We start from the raw sequence: 19,190 nt of genomic DNA, 5'->3' as shown, positions 1-19,190 counted from the left end.
TTGATTAATATATTTTGGAAAATTCGAAAGATTGAAAAAATAGAAGCACGGCGTTTACAAACTAATAGCTCTGCATGAAGAACACATATTGTGGTTCTGTAAACGGCATTTATTATAACAGTCAAAGCGGACAAGCTTGCTGTGTCAATTTGTATCTTACGTGAATTGGTTACGTTGTGTACAAGGGTTCTGCAAAAGCCGTATTTCCACAATACTAAATTTTTTTGAGATTCATGTGTACCATATCTATTTTGTCCGCTGTAGATGTATTATTATATGCAATTCACAGAATTGTGATATCATTTTTCAGAAATTGTTGAGTCACAGAGTTTTAAACTTGATAGTTTCGTTTCCTGCAAATTTTCAATTTTGGCCAAATTTTAATAAATAATTGACCTCCTAAATGAAAAATTTGAAGCCAGTAGTCACTAGAATTAAACTTTTTCTTTTAAATGCCACAAACCTCCTCAAATTTGGTGAAGTGGCTCCAGGGAAAAACGAATTCCCCTTCTACATGTACTTAAATAGGAGCACCCGAGCTAAAGCTTCCTCTTAAGGAGGAGGCTGAGCTACAACGTGCAGCTACGCACACACACACACATATATATATATATATATATATATATATATATATATATATATATATATATATATATATATATATAGTCATATAATTAGAAGCCAACGAACACTGACACCAAGTACAACAAAGGGGAAATTGCATGTGCTTAATGAATGAAATAAAGTAATGATAGATTAATGGAAATTAAAGTGGATTAAAAAACAACGTGCCGCAGGTGGGAACCGAACCCACAACCTTCGCATGTCGCGTGCGATGCTCTACCAATTGAGCTACCGCGGCGGCGTTTCCCCATCCACTTTCTTGGGTATTTATGTGTACTGGTAGAACCAGTTATATATATATATATATATATATATATATATATATATATATATATATATATATATATATATATATATATATAACTGGTTCTACCAGTACACATAAATACCCATATATATATATATATATATATATATATATATATATATATATATATATATATATATATTGGGCCAGTGGTGTAGCCCCCCCCGAACAAAATTTCTGGCTACGCCACTGGCAATGACCCTACAAATTTGTATCTTTAACAATGCAGCATGTCACACGGCGTGTGAAACGTACCAAATACCCCGCCTTTGGTCTACCCCTCCTTTGGTTTAGTTAATTTGTGCTCTGGCGACCAAAACCCTTTTGCATGCCATGACGTGCGACTTAACCTTCACAGGGCCCTCTGCTACACGTCAGCAACTTTTAACACTGAACACCAGGCAGGAGGGCATCTGCACTAATGGGAAAGTGATGCAACCCACTCCACCAGTATTGCCGTGAATGCCTTTATCAACACAGCGATGCTGTTTATATTCACATGAGACATGACATGACTACAGTCATGTCTCATGTGAATACAAACAGCGGGTCGTTTTTTCTTGCTGAGTTGTTGCTTCCCTTCTGTCATTTGTTTAGTCCCTTTCTTTCACCAATTGTCGGTGTGCATCAGTGTTTGCACGAGATAGTGCGCTCTTCTGTTGCATGCCCTTAATTTTGCAGATGAATCGATCATAAAAAGGAGCAGTCGAAAGCATGCGGCTTCCAACGTCTCAACATGCAACCTACGCCTGTCTATCAAAACCGAACATCCCACGATAGAACTTGTGAGCTTGCTTAGTTGGTGAACATCGTTCTGGTGGCACTGCTTTTCTGAAAACATAAAGTTACTGTGTCCTGCCCTGAAGTCTGCCACGTAATGCCGGTGCTGCTCCCCTAGGAAAACGCTGCGGCGTAGACCAACTGGTTGGGCAAGCACATTGCGACACCTGGGAAGCCTTCACGGGTAGTTGGATAATGTCAGGACAAAGCCGAGGCTAACGATGGCGATGATGATAACTACGATTTCTAACGGCATCCCTTTTGAATCGGGGCGGCGACAAATAGTCACCTAGCCCGTGTTGGCTACTTTATCCGCACGCCGCGTCGTGTACAGCGAGGGACGACCAGAAGACCCAATTAGACACCGCGCGCCGCCGAAAGGAGTCGCATCGAAAGGCGCCTTTATCTGCGCGACGACGACTCCGCCGGCGCTCTCAAGGAAGTGGTCGAGCACGCACGTTCGACGCAACCCGAAACTCGCACGCTCTGCAGCCGCCGCCGCTGCTCGACGGACCGAGCGTGGGAACGCGCCGCGTGCCTCGACGAGTGGTGCGTGCGTGCGCGCCGCCGGTGGCTCGGTCTGCGCTCGCCGATAGTAGCGGGATGTGTGGAGATTCGGAGATTGGCTGGCTGCGAGATCGCGTCAAAACAGAGGGGCGGCCCACATACTGTACTAAATGCATCAGTAGGGGATATCTTTGGTGAGGTAAGCCTTTTTAGCAACAGCCGCTCACAAAAGTTTGAAAGCAGCTGAGCTGCTAAGCGAGTGGCAACAGCAGCCGGTCACTGCATGTGACTCGAGCATTCCACGTATATTAAAGTGCGTCCCTGCCCATCTTCGTAGCCTTGGAGCACAGGAAATCCGACAAGCGAGGCGATATCACGTCGTCAGGCGACAGTTCCGGTCAAGCGCCTAGCAACTTCAGAACTTTTGAAGAAGCAGTAAAATTGAAAGCTTTTGAAATTTTGGAGTGGACCTCTACACGAAAATTTAAAGGGGCCCTAAAGTAAAACATTCAGACGAGCTAGGTCAATATAATATTCGTCTAGGAGTTCATTATCGCTTTCGGGGTGCCAATATGGCACTTTGTTGGGTCAAAAATTCCTGCCCAAGGTCCCACTGCTGCTCAATTAGAACCACCCGCACCAGAAAGCCGAGATGACGTGATCTCCCCGTGACTTCCCTCGATGGCGTTCTCTGTGGATAGACCTTAAATGAACCTACCCCGACGTCACAGGGCAGATACGATAGTCTAAGACAGGTGGCGCGACTTCAATTTTACATTTTGCATTTTCCCAATTTTTTCTCGCTAACGAAAGTCCTGTTCTAGCTACGAATGACGAATTCGTTATAACAGATGCCGAATATTTAAATCTAGCTCGGCGTAACATATTTCTTTAGTGACCCTTTAAATTTGCAGAATGTGCAGCGTACTTGTGAGTGTGGTAGTTTGTTGTTGGGGAATAATTAATAAGTCAACCATTAAGCCATATAAATTGCAAGAGAACGTACAGTCTGTTTCACACTTAGGGGAAAACTCGGAGCGCGTTGCATTGGCGATGCGGTGAGCGCTGGAGTCGCGCGACGGAAGCAGCTCGCGCAGGAGCAGACGCTATAGGGGCGGTGTCATGACCTGCGTCGTCTGCTACGGCGGCGCGCTCCGGCCGCGTTGTTGTGAAGAGTGCTATACGGTCAGAGGCAGTGCGCGTATTCCATTGTTACTGCGGGAACTGAGCCGATATCCCTTATTAAGCGTTGTGCGACGCCAGACTCTGAGCTTTCATTGGCCGCATTCGAGTTCTACAAACTTCTTCTGACGGCATGCTTCTTTCGTTCTTTCGAAAGGCCGTGGTACTTAGTGCGTGCACATATATTTCTTCGCTGTGTGTGTTACCGTAACACGCAGCGACAAGAAAGGGACACCGAACTGTGCGCACAACGTGCTCGGTCTTCATTTGACGCGAAAGGAAAACAGCACTCAATATAATTAGTATGCGAGTCTAACACGATGAAACAAACGGATAAGAATAAAAGAATGCTTTAGGTTAAGGCATTGAGCTGAAAGTGTTTCTTCTCGACAATAGTTCATAACACAAGACAGGCTCGGCCTTGGTGGACGTCCGCGAGGTGCATCTTTGATGCACCCTTCTTTCTTGTAGGCCTGCACTATCCTATTCACAGCTTTAAGCGACCGTCCTGTGATCTCTGATATCTTCTTTTGAGATATATATATAGTTCCTAGAAAACAGTTCAATAATTTTCACTTCTTCGTTCTTCGGTGCACGGGCCATGTGAACAAAACTAACGATTTAGCACCGTTCTTGTCAGATGAAAAACCTGGACTGAATTAAGATGATCAGATCAATCTTGAATCTTGTAAACCTTCCTGTATCTGTAGAGCCGCACCGTTCTTCGATCACCAATCAGCGACGGAAGGAGATGACGCTGCATTGACTTTTCAAGGTCATTTGCTTTTTTATCTTCAGAAGTTTAAAGAGCGCCAAATCGCCCCAAAGTCGACCATCGTCAGCCAGTGGGGCGTGCTGCGAATTAACACATGACTTAGCGACTCAATTTGCAACTCACTGCCCTCCAGAATGAGCGCTGTCATCGCTGCCGCTGGAGACATGACGAGATACTAAGTGATGTTCGGAGCGTGACGCGTGCATTTCCTCGTCAGCTGGCAGAGCCTGTTTTCTGTAATGAACTATTGTCGAGAAGAAACAATTTCAGCTCAGTGCCTTAACCTAAAGCATTCTTTTCGTTTCATCGTGTTAGACTCGCATATTAATTATATTGAGTGCTGTTTTCCTTTCGCGTCAAATGAAGACCGAGCACGTTGTGCGCACAGTTCGGTGTCCCTTTCTTGTCGCTGCGTGTTACGGTAACACACACAGCGAAGAAATATATGTGCACGCACTAAGTACCACGGCCTTCCGAAAGAACGAAAGAAGCACGCCGTCAAAAGAAGTTTGTAGAACTCGAATGCGGCCAATGAAAGCTTAGAGTTTGGCGTCGCACAACACTTAATAAGGAATATCGGCTCAGTTCCCGCAGTAACAATGGAATACGCGCACTGCCTCTGACCGTAGCACTCTTCCCGACAATGCGGCCAGCGCGCGCCGCCGTAGCAGACGACGCAGATCACGACTCCGCCCCTAGAGCGTCTGCGCCTGCGCGAACTGCTTCCGCCGCCTGACTCCAACGCTCGCCGCATCGCCGATGCAATGCGCTCCGAGTTTTCCCCTACGTGTGAAACAGACTGTACATATAGATAATTTATAAAACAGGGCTCCACAATGACACCAGCGTTTGGCAGTACAGGTTACACAGCGGTCTCGATAATTTGCGTTATCTTTTTTGTTTTCAAATGTCTGTGATCAGAATTATCAGGTTGCATTTTCCATTGTTTCTGTTGTTCTTCAACGACACACTGAAAAAGCATGCAGGCAAACTGAACGCCCGCTGCCAGTTACAAGTAAACATGACGGGCTCACTACTTTAGAAACGCGCATAATATTTCAATATTCTGATTTAGTTTTCTTGTTTCAGTATCCCTCCGAATACTGAAGCGCGAAACTTGTGGTGACCATTCACGGTATTCTTACAAGGAGTCCTGACCGTCACATTAAGGTGGAAAGACCAGATTTTAGGCAGCATTTCGTGGGGGGCATTAAAGCGCACATAACGGATGCCATATTACGATAACATAAATCGTAGTCGTGGAGCCAGCATACTGCTGACGGAACCCGCCGATTTCACCGATGAAGGCGAACAGGATAGAAGGAATAATTAAAGCTCTCAACGGCTCAACCACAATTTTCTTGACAAGGCCTACTCTCATCGATAGTTTCGCAAGTAATTCGAGGCAGACCATGTGCTAAAGGATTTTTATTATACTATACTATACTATACTATACTATACTATACTATACTATACTATACTATACTATACTATACTATACTATACTATACTATACTATACTATACTATACTACACGAACCTGGCTAACAGTCTTGAGAGGAAACAGATAACACCACAAGGAGTGAGGTAAATGAACATGATAGACGTTACTAAATAAAAAGTTCGGATAGTGCTGGCAAGGATTAATGATATGTAGAATAAATAAAGTGCTATACATCACATTAGTTCCGAGTAAATTAATAATAATAATATTTGGGGTTTTACGTGCCAAAACCACTTTCTGATTATGAGGCACGCCGTAGTGGAGGACTCCGGAAATTTTGACCACCTGGGGTTCTTTAACGTGCACCTAAATCTAAGGACACGGGTGTTTTCGCATTTCGCCCCCATCGAAATGCGGCCGCCGTGGCCGGGATTCGATTCCGAGTAAATTGAAGCATTGACAAGGTTAGAGAAGTGATCAGCAAGGGACGCAGAAATATCAGTGCGGAGAGGGCTTCGACTCGCCGTGACCAAGTTCGGCTGACGATGACCGCCTCAACTTGTGCTACCATGCTTGTGCTCTGTATAGGAAGCATTCACACGACGTCACGTACGCCATTTTGTTGTCGTACTCAAAGCTTCCCCCATGCTGATGGAGATAAGCGGATCGAGATAGAGAGCAGCTTTTCACTGTGCTGGCTGTGTACATGGACAACCTTGAAGCCTAGTCATAAAAAAAGTTAGAGGACTGAGATGATGGGAAATAGGCCCTCACGCGATATACAAGCAGTAGATTTAGTTGGCTCGCTTTGGTTATGTCTGCTGCGGAGGTTTTGGAATATGCGCACATAGTAGGCGTGGCAAACGTACGCCGAGGTTGGTCGAGTCTGTGTTATGCCAGTCAGGTAACGCACCGAACCACCACGCATTACGCTGACGCGGCTCGCTTGTGACAGGCGCCAATGCTGTAGCGAACGAAGGCGTCGGGTAACCGGCATTGTGCCCAAAAACCCGCGAGGACTACCTCAAGGACGACTGGTCGCGTTTTGGGGCGGTTTAAGGGAAACGAGGAAACCTTTCACCCTGCAAACAACCAAGCCACCAAGCAGGTAACCAAGCCACCCTTTCGACGGCGGTTCGTCGCGTTTGGGGTCATCTTCTGGGAAACAATGACGTATTTCGCCCCCCGCAAACATGTGCAGGCGATCAAGCGAGCGTCCAGGATTCGCAACTTTCACGGCCTATAGGGGGCGCCACCTTAAATCCAACATGGCTGTCCGAGAGATTAAGAACTAGAGCAGTCGGTGCAGTGCTGCGGTCGTCTTGCTCAGTGGCATGTTGTTTCGCGCCGTCATGCTGAAATGCCTCTTCAATTTACACGCCCGCTGTCGTTAGCCTGCGTAATGGCTCATATTGGGCGAGCAGAACCCGGGATTCGAAGCCAGCTTCGCTGATCATCTTGTGTGTTGCGGCATAAAAGCGTGCACGTCGACGTCTGTGACTGTTGAAGGCCTTTGCATAAAAACTTCGCGACTTCGAAGCAAGCCACATGAGCTGTGGTTTCAGTTTTACCGCGACGGTGTTATTAAGAGAAGTGACCGTGCTTTTTATTTGCTATTCTATTAATTTGACCTCTTTGAGTGGGTACCATGAACTTTTATACGGTGTGGTGCTCTCTGCAAGTTGTTACTTAGACCGCTTGAATAAGTCGCCGTGTCGAGAAAAAAAAAACCTTCCTGGTGTCGCGCGACCGAAGTCATTTACATCGACGGCGTGAAAAGCAGCCCTAAAGCAGCGTTTTGTGTGCGAAAATTTCTTGTCTAGTTATCCCTGCCTGTGTTCACAAAGCTGTATGTTGAACGCCAGAAGTAAACAAAAAACCATATCTGACTGCTTTTGCGAGCTAATACGATAACAGTTCACCCTTGCAATTTGGTTATTGCGCTTTATGCGTGCTGTGCAAGCTACAGTCTTACGGTAGTTTTACAGCCTGCGTGAGTCCTACCGCGTCTTGCCTATAGACAGATCAAGCGATACATTGCCGACATTTACTGGTCCGCGGTAATGCTCGCTTCATTCTTCCAGTTATCTTTATAAAATAATATACACGCAGATCAGCTGAGGGTTCGCTACGCAAACACTGTACAGTAGTTTAACGCTTGTTGGACTAGGATTTGTTACTTTACGAGTGCAGTCATGCGCACCTGTGCACACGTTGCAACCGCGCATCGAAGTGGCAGACGAGGTACGAATTCCAGGTCCCTCTACGCCTGCGTCACTTTGCTTTGATGCACAAATGAGAAACTCGTCTCTCTGTTCGAAAATGGTGGAATGTCAAGCCGGCGTTGCACAGCACGAATGTATGAACGAGAACAAGAAATTTTGAAGCAAGTACAAGGCTTCAGGGAGAATGTTTGCGCTCCAACGTAGCCGCTAGGGCATGAGTGGCAAGAACGCAAGCATCAATCATCCTACAACACATATGAGTTAAAATTGCGCGTTATTTCTTTCCCTACGCATAATATAGTGCTATGCCTGCGTCTTTATGGACGTGCGTCTATTCGTGATTTCAAGTGCTCGGAATTGTCACTCATCTGTCGTATTCCAAAAAAAAAAGTCCTCCGGCATGAAGTGCGCACTGCAAACCTTCATCGCTTCTGTGAAACTTTTGCCGATCCGCAGCTTAATAATCAATTTCTTCTTCATGGACGCAGCCGGTGGGAATGAGTGAAGGCTCACATCACCAACCGCATAACTACCGCTCGGCACCCATTGCGGCACGCAGCAAATACGGTTACTTCTATGTTTGCTCATTCTGAGCATGTTAGGATCCCACGGGAGCTTTGAACGCGTTAAAACATCAACCAAAGGGAAGGAAAAGCGTAGACAACACAAATACGCTACACTAACGGGCGGCAGCCAGCGGCGAGTATAATCTTTCGATTATTTCTGGCCGCCGCCGCATGACGGCGCCACCGTACGTGAAAGTTGCGAATCCGCAGCGACTGTTTTCCCGGCCGTGGGAAAAAAAATTCATCCTTTCTTGTGCCCAAGAATGGACTGGCGAGCCGGGACATCGAAGATATTTAACGTTGTGCCGGCCTATTTTTGAAGGGCCCTTCACCAGGTCCAGACATTTTGAGCTAACAAGCGCAGAGCATACTATGCGCGATAACGATCGTGTCTGTAAAGTATTATATCGCTGCGCACCGCGGAAAGATCTGAAATTTCAGACCGAACGCCGGTTTCCCTCCTCCTCGCGGCCGCCGCGCTCCAAGCCGGAGGATGACGTACACGTACTAGGGCGCCTTTGTACGGGTGTTTGTGCTGTGACGTCGTTCGTGGTGACATGTGCCTTCGATAATTATTCAAGGCAACATCTATTATTTGATTAATACGTTGCTTCAATAACGACTAAAACTTATAGAAATAATAAAACACACAAACCGAATGTCTGCGTGTTTTTGTTTTGCTTCGCACCGCAGCAAGAGAGATGTACTGCCGTTTCGTCTTATTGTTCCCACGTCGTGCAGTCGCGCGCGCAGACACTGAAACTATGTCATTTTCTATCGTGTTTCAGCGCGGGACCATGCTCTGTGATCCGTTTGTGTCTGTCTCAGTATTCGTGTAGCACTGATTTATAACGCTAGTCAGGTGTCCTTGTACACAACGCGCAAAATCATGCGCTGCGCGAAATGAGACAATCACAACAGCTCGTGCGCGACACCGTCAGCGAAAATGCACCGCGCCGCAACAGAAAAAAAAAGAAAAAAAGACGAGCAGAAAAAACAAATGAAGGCGGGACCCGTGACATATGCGTCACGCGATCCTCCGGGTCCCGTATGTGAGAACACAGGGAAGAAATCTCACTTGCGGAGGCTAGACAGAGCGAGTGGAGAGAGTGTCTCGCTTGGCAGGGGAGCTTGCCTCCTGAAATCATGCGTTTGCGGCACTGAAATATTTTAATCTCGGTTCTTAATGAGCCGATTTGAAAATTTTTTGCGGCCGAACGCTCCCATACAACGTAAGAACTTCCAGCATATAACCGAAGACGGTCACAGCCAAGAGAGAGAGAGAGAGAGAGAGAGCAAACTTCATAGAAAAAAGCACATGAGCGTAGGTAGCTCTGCAGTGGGTGGTCCCCTCAGTCCAGCGGCCTTGGCTGCCCTCCTCTCTCGGTTGAGCTGGTTCGTCGAGCCTGAGCTGGACAGCGCCGCCTCCCATCGCCGTGTGGTGGGGTGTGTTATGTGTGTGAGCTGTGGTGTACTTGCGCAAGCCCTAACCATGCGGTAAAGCGTTGCGCATTGATCGCAGTGTGGACATTTATAGGAATACAGAGCAGGGTGCATGGCGTTGTAGAGACTCAAGTGAGCATATGAGTTTGTTTGGAGTTTTCGCCATATTACGGCTTCATCTCGCGTCAAAGCATTATGAGGCGGCGGTAGTGTTCTTCGTGAAAGGCGGTAGTGTTGTAGGATGTGCGTGCAGGTTAATAGTATGGGCTCGGGGTGGAACTGCTCGCCGTTACCTTCTCGCGGCTCCCAGGGTGCATGCGCTCGGACGTAAGTGTGCGCCTGCTGATTGCCCCGTAAGGACTCATGCCCCAGAGACCCCACGACTTGTATGTATGGCGGGAGCTGGTGCACCACAATCAGAATGCGATGTGCGGCTCTGGAAATCTTGGCCCTGGAAAAATTTCTTCATGCCGTCTGAGAGTCCATCAGAATTATGACGCTCTCCCGGTAAGGTCTCGTCGTGATGGCTAACGCTACAGCTATAGTTCCTTTGCCTCCGCAGCGCTCGCTCTGGAAACCGACGACGCATTTATTTCGGCCCCCGTGATTGTCGACTAGGCTGCTGACAAATACAGTCTTTCTTGATGTGATGGCCGCCTGTACGTATAGCACATTGGAGTGGTTCTCATACTTCCTCGCGAGCGTCTGTGCTCGGGCATGTCTCCGTCCGATGGGGAAGGTCGGGTGCATGTTTCTGGGTATTGGTGAGACGTGCGTAGTTTCTTGTATTCGTGTCGGGATTTTTGTCAGTGCGCTGGTCTGCCGAACGGAATATCCAAGGCGTCTCAAGAAGCAGTGTCCCGCTGCCGTGCGTTGTAGCCTTTCCTTCTGGTTTGCCAGGTGGGCCTTTATAATTTTCCGTGCGTTGTTTTACACCCCTGTCTCATCGAGGCGAAAAGTAGCCGCCCCGGTTGACAGTCCGAGCGCTTGCTTATATGCCTTGCATATCAACCGGTCAAGTATCCCCACTTCCACATTGCTGAAATTTAAATATGATGCCGAGTACGCAATGCGGCTCACAACCAGAGCCTGCACTAGTTGGATCAGGTCCTGTTCCTTGAGTCCCCCCTTCCTGCTGGTAATTCGTTTCATCATGCGCAAGACCTTTATGGTCGTGTATTGTAACTTCTGTAAGGCGTATCCACCGCCCCCGTCCTTTTGTAAGGGTAAGCCGACGATACGAAGTCTGTCCACCTTGGTGATTTCTCTAGGACCTAATCGCAGGGGGGTGGTTAATGCATGGGTTGTTGATCGTCCTCTTGAGCGCTTCTCGATTATAAGAAGCTCCGACTTCTCCAGCGCGCATTGCAGTCTGCATGTCTCCGCGTGTCTTGCTACGACGTCCACTTCCTCCTGCAGTGCCTCCTATTGTTCTCCTATGGAACCTCCGACCGTCCATATCGTGATGTCCTCTGCATACAAGGCATGTCTGATCCCCGGTATTTTCTCGAGTTGGGCTGGGAGTTTGATCATGGCCACGTTTAAAAGTGTCGGCGACAGCACTGCTCCTTGTGGCGCCCCTCTATTAGGTGTTTCTACTCGCTGTGACCTCATATTTCACAGTCCTATCGTAGCTGTACGCTCTATGAGGAAAGCCCTCAAGTAGTTGTAAGTTCTTCGGCCGCAATTCATGTAACTGAGATTTGCTAGTACGGCTTCATGCCCCACGTTGTTAAAGGCCCCCTTTAGGTCTAGTGCAAGAATCGCTTTCTGGCAGCACGGTGTTGCTGCATTCAGCGCTTCCTCTTTGAGCTGCAGAAGCACGTCTTGCGTTGGCAAGCTGGGCTGAAAACCAAACATCTTGTTGGGCATCAGTTGATGTTCTTCGATATGCGTCTGTACCTTGTCTAAGATCACGCATTCCATCAGTTTGCCGAGGCAAGACGTGAGCGAAATGGGTCTTAGGTTCCCCAGGCAGGGCGTTTTTCCCGGCTTTGGTGTCAGCGTAATCTCAGCATGCTTATATTCCGGGAGCAAGGTCCCTCTGCTTCGGTGTATATTCAATAGTTCAAGTATTGCTGCACGGTTGCATCGTCCAGGTTACGTAGCAACATGTTGGTGATTGCGTCCTTGCCCGGAGTGGTGTTTCGAGTGAGTCTTGCGAGCGCTCGCGTCAGCTCGGAACGTGTCACGTCCCAGTCGCGCTCGCTGTTTTCCAATCCGGAGCAGTCAGCCGCAGGCTGTGCACCGAATATTGGCTTGCCAATGTATCGGACGCACACAATAGCTGATCGTGTGTGCCTCCGAAGTTGTGTATTACTCGGCTCACGGTGTGCTTTCTTTCTTTCTTGCTCTGGGTTGGATCTAGTAGATGTCTGAGTATGGCCCACGTCTTCGCAGTGCCCAGCGTTCCTTGGAGGGAGTTACAGAACTGGTCCCAGTTCTGTCGTGCAAGTTGCTCTGCGTTAGCTTCGCGATCCGAATTTTTAGCTTACGGTTGTCCCGCTGCCTTCGCCATCTTTTCAGCAGACTGTGGCGCGCTTCCCACATGTGTGAGAGGCACGGGTCCACTGCCGGATTGTCCGTAGTAAGTGCAATCTCCTTGGAGTGTCACCGATTCCTGCAGTTCTTTAGCTGTCGTTCTGCTCAACGTACTCGGCCTCTCGATCTGCAGACCGGCAAGAACAGGAGCGCCTCAACAGCATAACGACGCCGCACCACACAATCTTACAAAATAGTGCACGTAAATCGGAAGGAAAGGCGACGACTTCAGCGTTCAGAATGCATGCTAATGCTATTTATTTCTCTCACAACGTAAGACGCACAGCAGAACCTTTTACTAAGCGGAAACACGACAAAAAATATCCCTCAACACATCTCGTCTCTTCCTAGGTGCAAGAGAGCGGTACAAAAGTTGGCAAGAAAATACGCACCGCAGTTTAAAGTGCACAACAGCTGATTTGACGAAACAATAGACCACGCTCGGGCATTGTGCACGGGTTTCGAGGCGAGAGCGCTGGCAACTCCACTAACCACCCTGGTAAGCGCAAGTGACGTTTTGATAATTCTGCCATAATGGGCCATGCACCCCAGTCTTTCTCCACGTTTCAAGGCAACGCATTTGAAGCAAACAACGACATGCGCGGTAGCAGAAAACCACCACTTCCTACGTGCCTCCATACCTGTGACTGCAGGCGCCACCAATAGTTATCACGTACCAAACAATCTCGAATGGTCCGGCAACCATGTCGGCCTATTCCTACCCAAAAGGCACCGCGCACAAGGCCCCGGAGAGCGGGAGGGTCGGCGTCACAGGAGGTTGGCTTGCCGAGGCTAGTAGAATGACGTGACGCTCGCTCCTAGTATTTTCTTTTCTCCATGTGGTTGCGCAACAATATGGCAGCCTCAATGTCGTCCGTGCATAACCAGTGGCGCGTACGGTGTCTTGAAGCAAGGACATGTGTTGGTCTTTATGACAGTAGTGACATCGTACCGTCAGCAGGCCGCGCTTAAGGCAAGCTCGCCAACGATAGAAATGGATGGAAACATGTGACACGTGGATGTATTCCGCTGACGCTGCCCCCGTGATGCGTAAAAAAGCAAGAATTCATGAACACCTAACTGTTCATTTAGTGTATTCAGTTAAGAAATAATGCGATAGTTTAATTTATTGTTCACACTTGTCTAAAGGTTGGTTTCATGCGTCTAAATTCTGCTTGCCATGTGACAGGGGGCCCAGACCTCTTCAAGCCTCTGTTGCTGTTTGCCTACGCCTCGAAGTCTCTGATACAAGAAAACGATGGAGATCCAATGCATATGTTGGAACCTATGTGCAGCAAATATTTCGTGAAGAGCTTAGTGAAATGTTATAAATATGCTGATTTCATTCCTGCGTCTCATGACGATATTGGAAATCGTTATGTTCACCAACACGCGACGATCACTTCAAAGGGCTACTTCGCGTTGGCACAATATGCACCATCCCTTTCTTGGCCAATCCCCCGTTGTGGGCATGCGCAATAGTATAAAAATCATCATCATGATCAACACGCAGACGCGCTTCTTGGCCGCCCCCCACTGTGGGCACGTATGGCAATCATAATCGTCAACACGTAGCGATCATCTCTAAGGGCTACTTGGCGTTGGCACGATATGCCGTCCGTTTCTTGACTAATCCCTCTGCTGTGGGCATGTGCATAGTATGAAAATCATCATCATAATCAACACTATGCGACGATCCGAAAGTGCTAATTGGTGTTGGCAAGTGAGAAGTGCACATGCCGTTGTGGCCTAATGGTTGGAGCATCGGCGCTATGCGCACGGGAGCGGAGGTTCCAATCCTTTACCGGGCGCACTTTATTTTTTTTTAGTGTGAATGCGAATTTACTCGGCGAGAACTCAACCAGTGACCGACAGATAGAGAGAACGACTGACCGACCCCCGCGAAACCATGAAATGATACGCAAAGAAAGGCTTGCTTTAAAATAAGCTTGAAACTTGACGCACAAAGAACAAAATATGTTCCTGTGAAGCAAAAACCCGGTGTGCTCATGGTGGTATTAACGAAAATCAATATGTTTGGACGTTGCCTATACCCTAAGGATGAAAATAAAGACCCCTTAGATTCTACAAGACGACGCGGCTCATGGTATAATAGCCAAGAGCAGGAATACTTCTTTATTCGGTTAATTAATTAGTGCTACGCCATGCTGAGCCAGCGCAGAACATAAAAACCGGTCCGCGTGTTCTGTCGCCCCGCAAACATTGAACAGCGAAGTTAAAAAAAAAACTTCGAAGTGTGTCGGCAAGTGTTTGGTACCTTCAATGCGGTGTGCATTAATGTAATTGCACTTGCTTGCATGCGAGATGATCATGGGAGAGTGGTCTCATGTTTCATCAACTAAAAAAGCTGCAGAAGCTTTGCCAGAACCTTGAAATAAACGGACTTTAGTAACCGTCCATAGACTCACTCTGGGGCAAGTGCCTCTGCTTTCGACAATTCATTCTATGCACAGACCATCGTGATGAATATTAAATTAACTATAGCATCCTGTAAGTTCCTCTGTTTACATCCATAGCCTTGCGTGCCTTTCTGTTTTCACAAGGTTCAGGCTGGAGACCGAAGATATGGCTTGTTCGAATTAAGTAACAGTAACTTTTCTAGCCTTACGACATGACGCCACTAGCTGGTATAAATTAAATCATGGGGTTTTACGTGCCAAAACCAGGATTTGATTATGAGTCACGCCGTAGTGGGAGACTCTGGAATAATTTGGACCACCAGGGGTTCTTTAATGTGCGCCTAAATCTAAGTACCACGGGTGCTTTCGCATTTCGTCCCCATCGAAATACAGCCGCCGTGGCTAGGATTCGATCCCGCGACCTTGTGCTTAGCAGCCTAACACCATAGCAACTAAGCAACCACGGCGGGTGGCTGCTCTAAATTAAACCCAGAATTAGTAAAACCTCTGCGCTTCTCATTTTGGCGCTGCTATTGTATTCTAGCGTTTGTGGTCCTGTTATGTATACCACTGGTAACTTTAATTGAAAACTTACTTGATCACAGTGTATATTTTCCATTTCTATTATTCCTTTCTTTTCCAAATTAATTCCCAAATTTGCTGATTTCTGCATCATACGCCACGGAATTTTTCCACATGATTATTCCAAGCTACATTGTCGGTTTCGTTATCTTTGGTGTAAATATTGTGCAACTAAATGTACTTTGCAGGGTCATTATATATATATATAATGTGTGTGTGTCTTTGGGCCACGTCAAGCAACAAAGCACGTTTTATACCAATTATTCATTATGTATTTAATATTTCTGGGAAAATAAACCGCTTGCTTGCTTGATTGAACGTCTCAATGCAGATACGGTTACATTGTACGTGCTTTGCGTTATCTGAGGCTACTTGAGCGAAAATACAAGGGACTATTTGCCGTCAAACGCCATTCGGGTGCTTTACGTACCTGCTGCTGAAGATTGAGGTGCGTCTACATTATTTCAAGTGCAGCATGCAGTTATTCTTATAAAAAAGTGCAGTTCAGCCGTCTAACCTAAGCTCTCAAACATAATCCGGAGAAGGATGCGACGCATAGAACTGGCAAGCTGATGACGATCCTCACCTTTGGAGTGCAGCATCTTAAGGTGGTCCACCGTCATCTGGAGGATTTCGGCTTTCTCGAGCTTGGCGGATCCCTGCGAGATTGTTAAGTTCGTGAGGTGTGCTCTTAGCGTACCGGTCATGTCATTTCGCCCCGCGTACGACTAGAGCATAATATACGTAATATAAATAATTGCGTGTCAGAAATACGCTGACAAACTGACTTAGAAGATGTGAAGGTTTATCGCGCAAATGTAATCGACCGCATGGCCCGCCGTCTTCTCACATTCGGCATCCTGCGCTACTTTGTTCATTCAAGCAAGATTTTAATACGCAGAACTCACCCAGTTTCTGCAGAAACCAGGATGACTCTCAGTGTGACGAGCAAGTTCGCCATCGCGCATACTGTAGTTGTCGGTCAAAAGTATAGAACCTTTACGTGCTTCGTTCCGCGCGCGACGGTCAGCCATTTAGTGAAATGTTTTCGTCGAAGGGCATTACTACCCGAGTTTAACTAGCTGCCCGAACAGGCTGCAAAGGACGTTTGACGATTTCACCATCTGTTTTTCCGACGTCCGTGCGTGTAGCGAACGTTAAAGACGCTGGCAGAGAGTCACAGGGGAGGGGACGAAAGTGCCACTTGTTCGCCACTACTCTATCCAGCAAGAAGACACGGGCTTCTTCACAGCCTGTAGCTGCTGCAGGCTGTACAACGACTACATATTATAATACGTCCTGTGTGTAGTTAGAATCAGGACGCCGTTATCCGCTGGGTCATTTACTCTTCATTTTATATTACTTAAGCACTCAGAATCCTTTTTTTTACATTTTTACATTCACGGTATTCTGAATCCTTCTTCGTCAAATACTGCATGCGGTCGAAACCGGATGTAATCTAGCTGAAATTAAGTAATGTCATCTACCTGTCAAATATTCCGTGGAACGAAAACAACCACGGACTAGGGTTAACACATACCTTGTATATGTTTACCACATGAAAAAGAGAAGTTCTAGGCAGAAGTTCTAGATATAAAAAAGTTCAAGGTTCACCACATAAAAAGAAGAGATTATTGCAGTTCGAAGTAGTGCGCACGAAAATTTCGTGTTCAATTCGCGGTATGTTACTGTTCGCCATTCGTGTACAGTCGGCGTCAATAGTTTATGGGACACCGGTGTCGCGACGTAGCTGAACTCCAATACAACGGCTGAATGTTTGTCACAAATCCAGGCATCGAAAATATTCAGTGGTCGAATAGGCAAAGCCCTTTAGCGCACGTTCTGTCGTCTTTCATGTCCCTGTCAATCCATCGCTATGACTTCCATTGATGCAACGAACCAACTAGCCCAAAAATCTGCACTCCTTTGTTCGTCTTTGTAATTGGTCGACCCCCTTCGCTAATATGTCCAGCATCAGGATTGCTTAGCATTTACTTTTACGAACACTCTTTGCGTAATAAATGTTTGGATACGGACCCAAGTTCTCCGGTGATGTCACGTACTGTCAACGATTACGAGCTTTGCATGTACTTGATTATTGTTCAGAGCCAACACAACAATTTACCTCGATAGAGGAAATCTCTCGTCACCCCACCTCCACAGTGAATTGAAATAATACGTGCACCGAGAAACTGTATGAGAACTCTTACCTGCTTTTCGAATGCCGTGGGTACGAGTCGACGAAGTTCGGTCAGCGAGGTGTTAATCCGATCACGCCGCCTCTTCTCGATTATCTGCGGAGAAGAACACCTTGTCAGCTCGGCTTGACTGAGTGTCACTGTAATGAAGCCAAGCTGGCAGCTGCTTGAAGAACTATAGTCGTGATCTTGTGTCTGACTGCACGTGAGCGCGTTGCTGCTTCGTGGGGCATGACGAGGAGCAAAGATACTGAAACGTACGACGCTATCGAAGGATTATGATCGCAATCATCCTCCGAACGAAGTTAGATGTCTGTTGCAATGCGAAAGCTCCTGCCGTAGCAGTGTTCTCTCTTGTTGCCAATTTCCAGCGCAGACTCTATGAACTGCAACCCCAACCTACATTACTGCGAACTCTGATATCACCACATATTGTGATTCTCTGCCGCCCAGGGCTGTTTCCGTTCCTTGACATCTAATGATAGGCACCCCTAGTCCATCATGACACAAAGCTGAGAGCCGGTTTGTATTGCGTACTCGGTGGTCACATGGCTCTCCCTGTAGATTATACAACTCCTGGTGAGAAATATGCCTGGTGACCTTGCATGATTCGTCGCCATATCACACAAGCTCCTCACGCTTACAACATGATCATGCTCTCTAGATTAACCCACGTTCTTATTGTCTTCTAAGCAAAGTGGGCGCTACCAACGCAAAGTGTTTAGGGCGGGTCGGCGTTGTACAAATAAGTTAACTCGTTCTCACCACGTGGAACAGTCAAGAAACTGGCAGTCCAACGAAGTAAAGATGGCAGCGCCCATCAACCGAAACTGAAGGGTAACTGAACGTTATCAGTACATAGCTTCAAGTGTGGCTTCGTGTAGGACATGATGTAGCCAATGTTTAGCGTCGCGACGGACTCTCGTCCCGGGCCGTTATTAGGAGGAAGGAACTCACGCCTCGTCTTTTCTTCCTGGTCAGCAGCTGGCAACTGCCGGAACCGGAGCTGGTCCCGGAATGGCCGAACGAAAACATGTCGTCGGCGGCGGCACACGCGCACCAACAACGTTCAGGCGGGCGTCCGACGGCGGAGGAGAGGCAAGGCGCGCGCGCTGCACGTCCGCTCGGTCGCGTGCGCGACTCCCGAATGCAGCCCGGTTGCGGGCACGTGTCCGGGCGCCGGTCGCCTCCTCCTCCTCCTCGCCACTCCGCGCCGCTTACCCTCGGGACGGCGAGGCGTCGTAGTCCGAGTCCATCATGTCGGCCATGCGTCGTCGCATGGCGCGCGTGCTGCCTGCCGACTGCGAGGAGACACGCGTTGCAAGCGGCCGCTGCAGAACGCTGACCCCCCCCACACACACTGCAGCCGGGAGGAGCCGCTTTCCCACGCGGCCCGTGTGTGCGGGGAAGGGCCGCTCACCGTGGGAAGAGTTTTCGGTAGCCGCGGCATAATGGCCGGGAGCGTGGCAGGCCGCCGCTTGGCCCCGCACTTGCTGATTTGGGAGAGGAGGGAGAGCGCACCGTTAGCGAGCGTGCCCTACGGATTACGCGGGGGCAACGCAAAAGGAGAAAAACAGAAGGCAGGATCCCGGCGG

At 47.9% G+C, this 19,190-nt stretch overlaps 1 protein-coding gene across 1 annotated transcript in view; it reads right to left on the bottom strand.

Annotated features, from left to right (window-relative positions):
* The window catches only part of Hey (Hairy/E(spl)-related with YRPW motif), a 44,360-nt gene extending 25,428 nt beyond the window's left edge, over window positions 1–18,932 (bottom strand). The window contains exons 1-3 of the mRNA XM_065434640.2: window positions 18,553–18,932; window positions 17,608–17,691; window positions 15,984–16,056 (exon numbers count right to left, since the gene is read on the bottom strand). Of these exons, the coding sequence (XP_065290712.1) occupies window positions 15,984–16,056; window positions 17,608–17,691; window positions 18,553–18,630 (235 nt within the window). The 5' untranslated portion in view covers window positions 18,631–18,932. The remainder of the gene's footprint in view (window positions 1–15,983; window positions 16,057–17,607; window positions 17,692–18,552) is intronic.
* Between the last annotated feature and the right edge of the window lie 258 nt (window positions 18,933–19,190).

Source organism: Dermacentor albipictus, chromosome 5 (genome assembly GCF_038994185.2).
Source record: "Dermacentor albipictus isolate Rhodes 1998 colony chromosome 5, USDA_Dalb.pri_finalv2, whole genome shotgun sequence".
NCBI lineage: Eukaryota > Metazoa > Arthropoda > Arachnida > Ixodida > Ixodidae > Dermacentor > Dermacentor albipictus.
The sequence above is the reverse complement of the archived record's forward strand: the minus strand, read 5'-3'. Positions and strand labels throughout refer to the sequence as shown.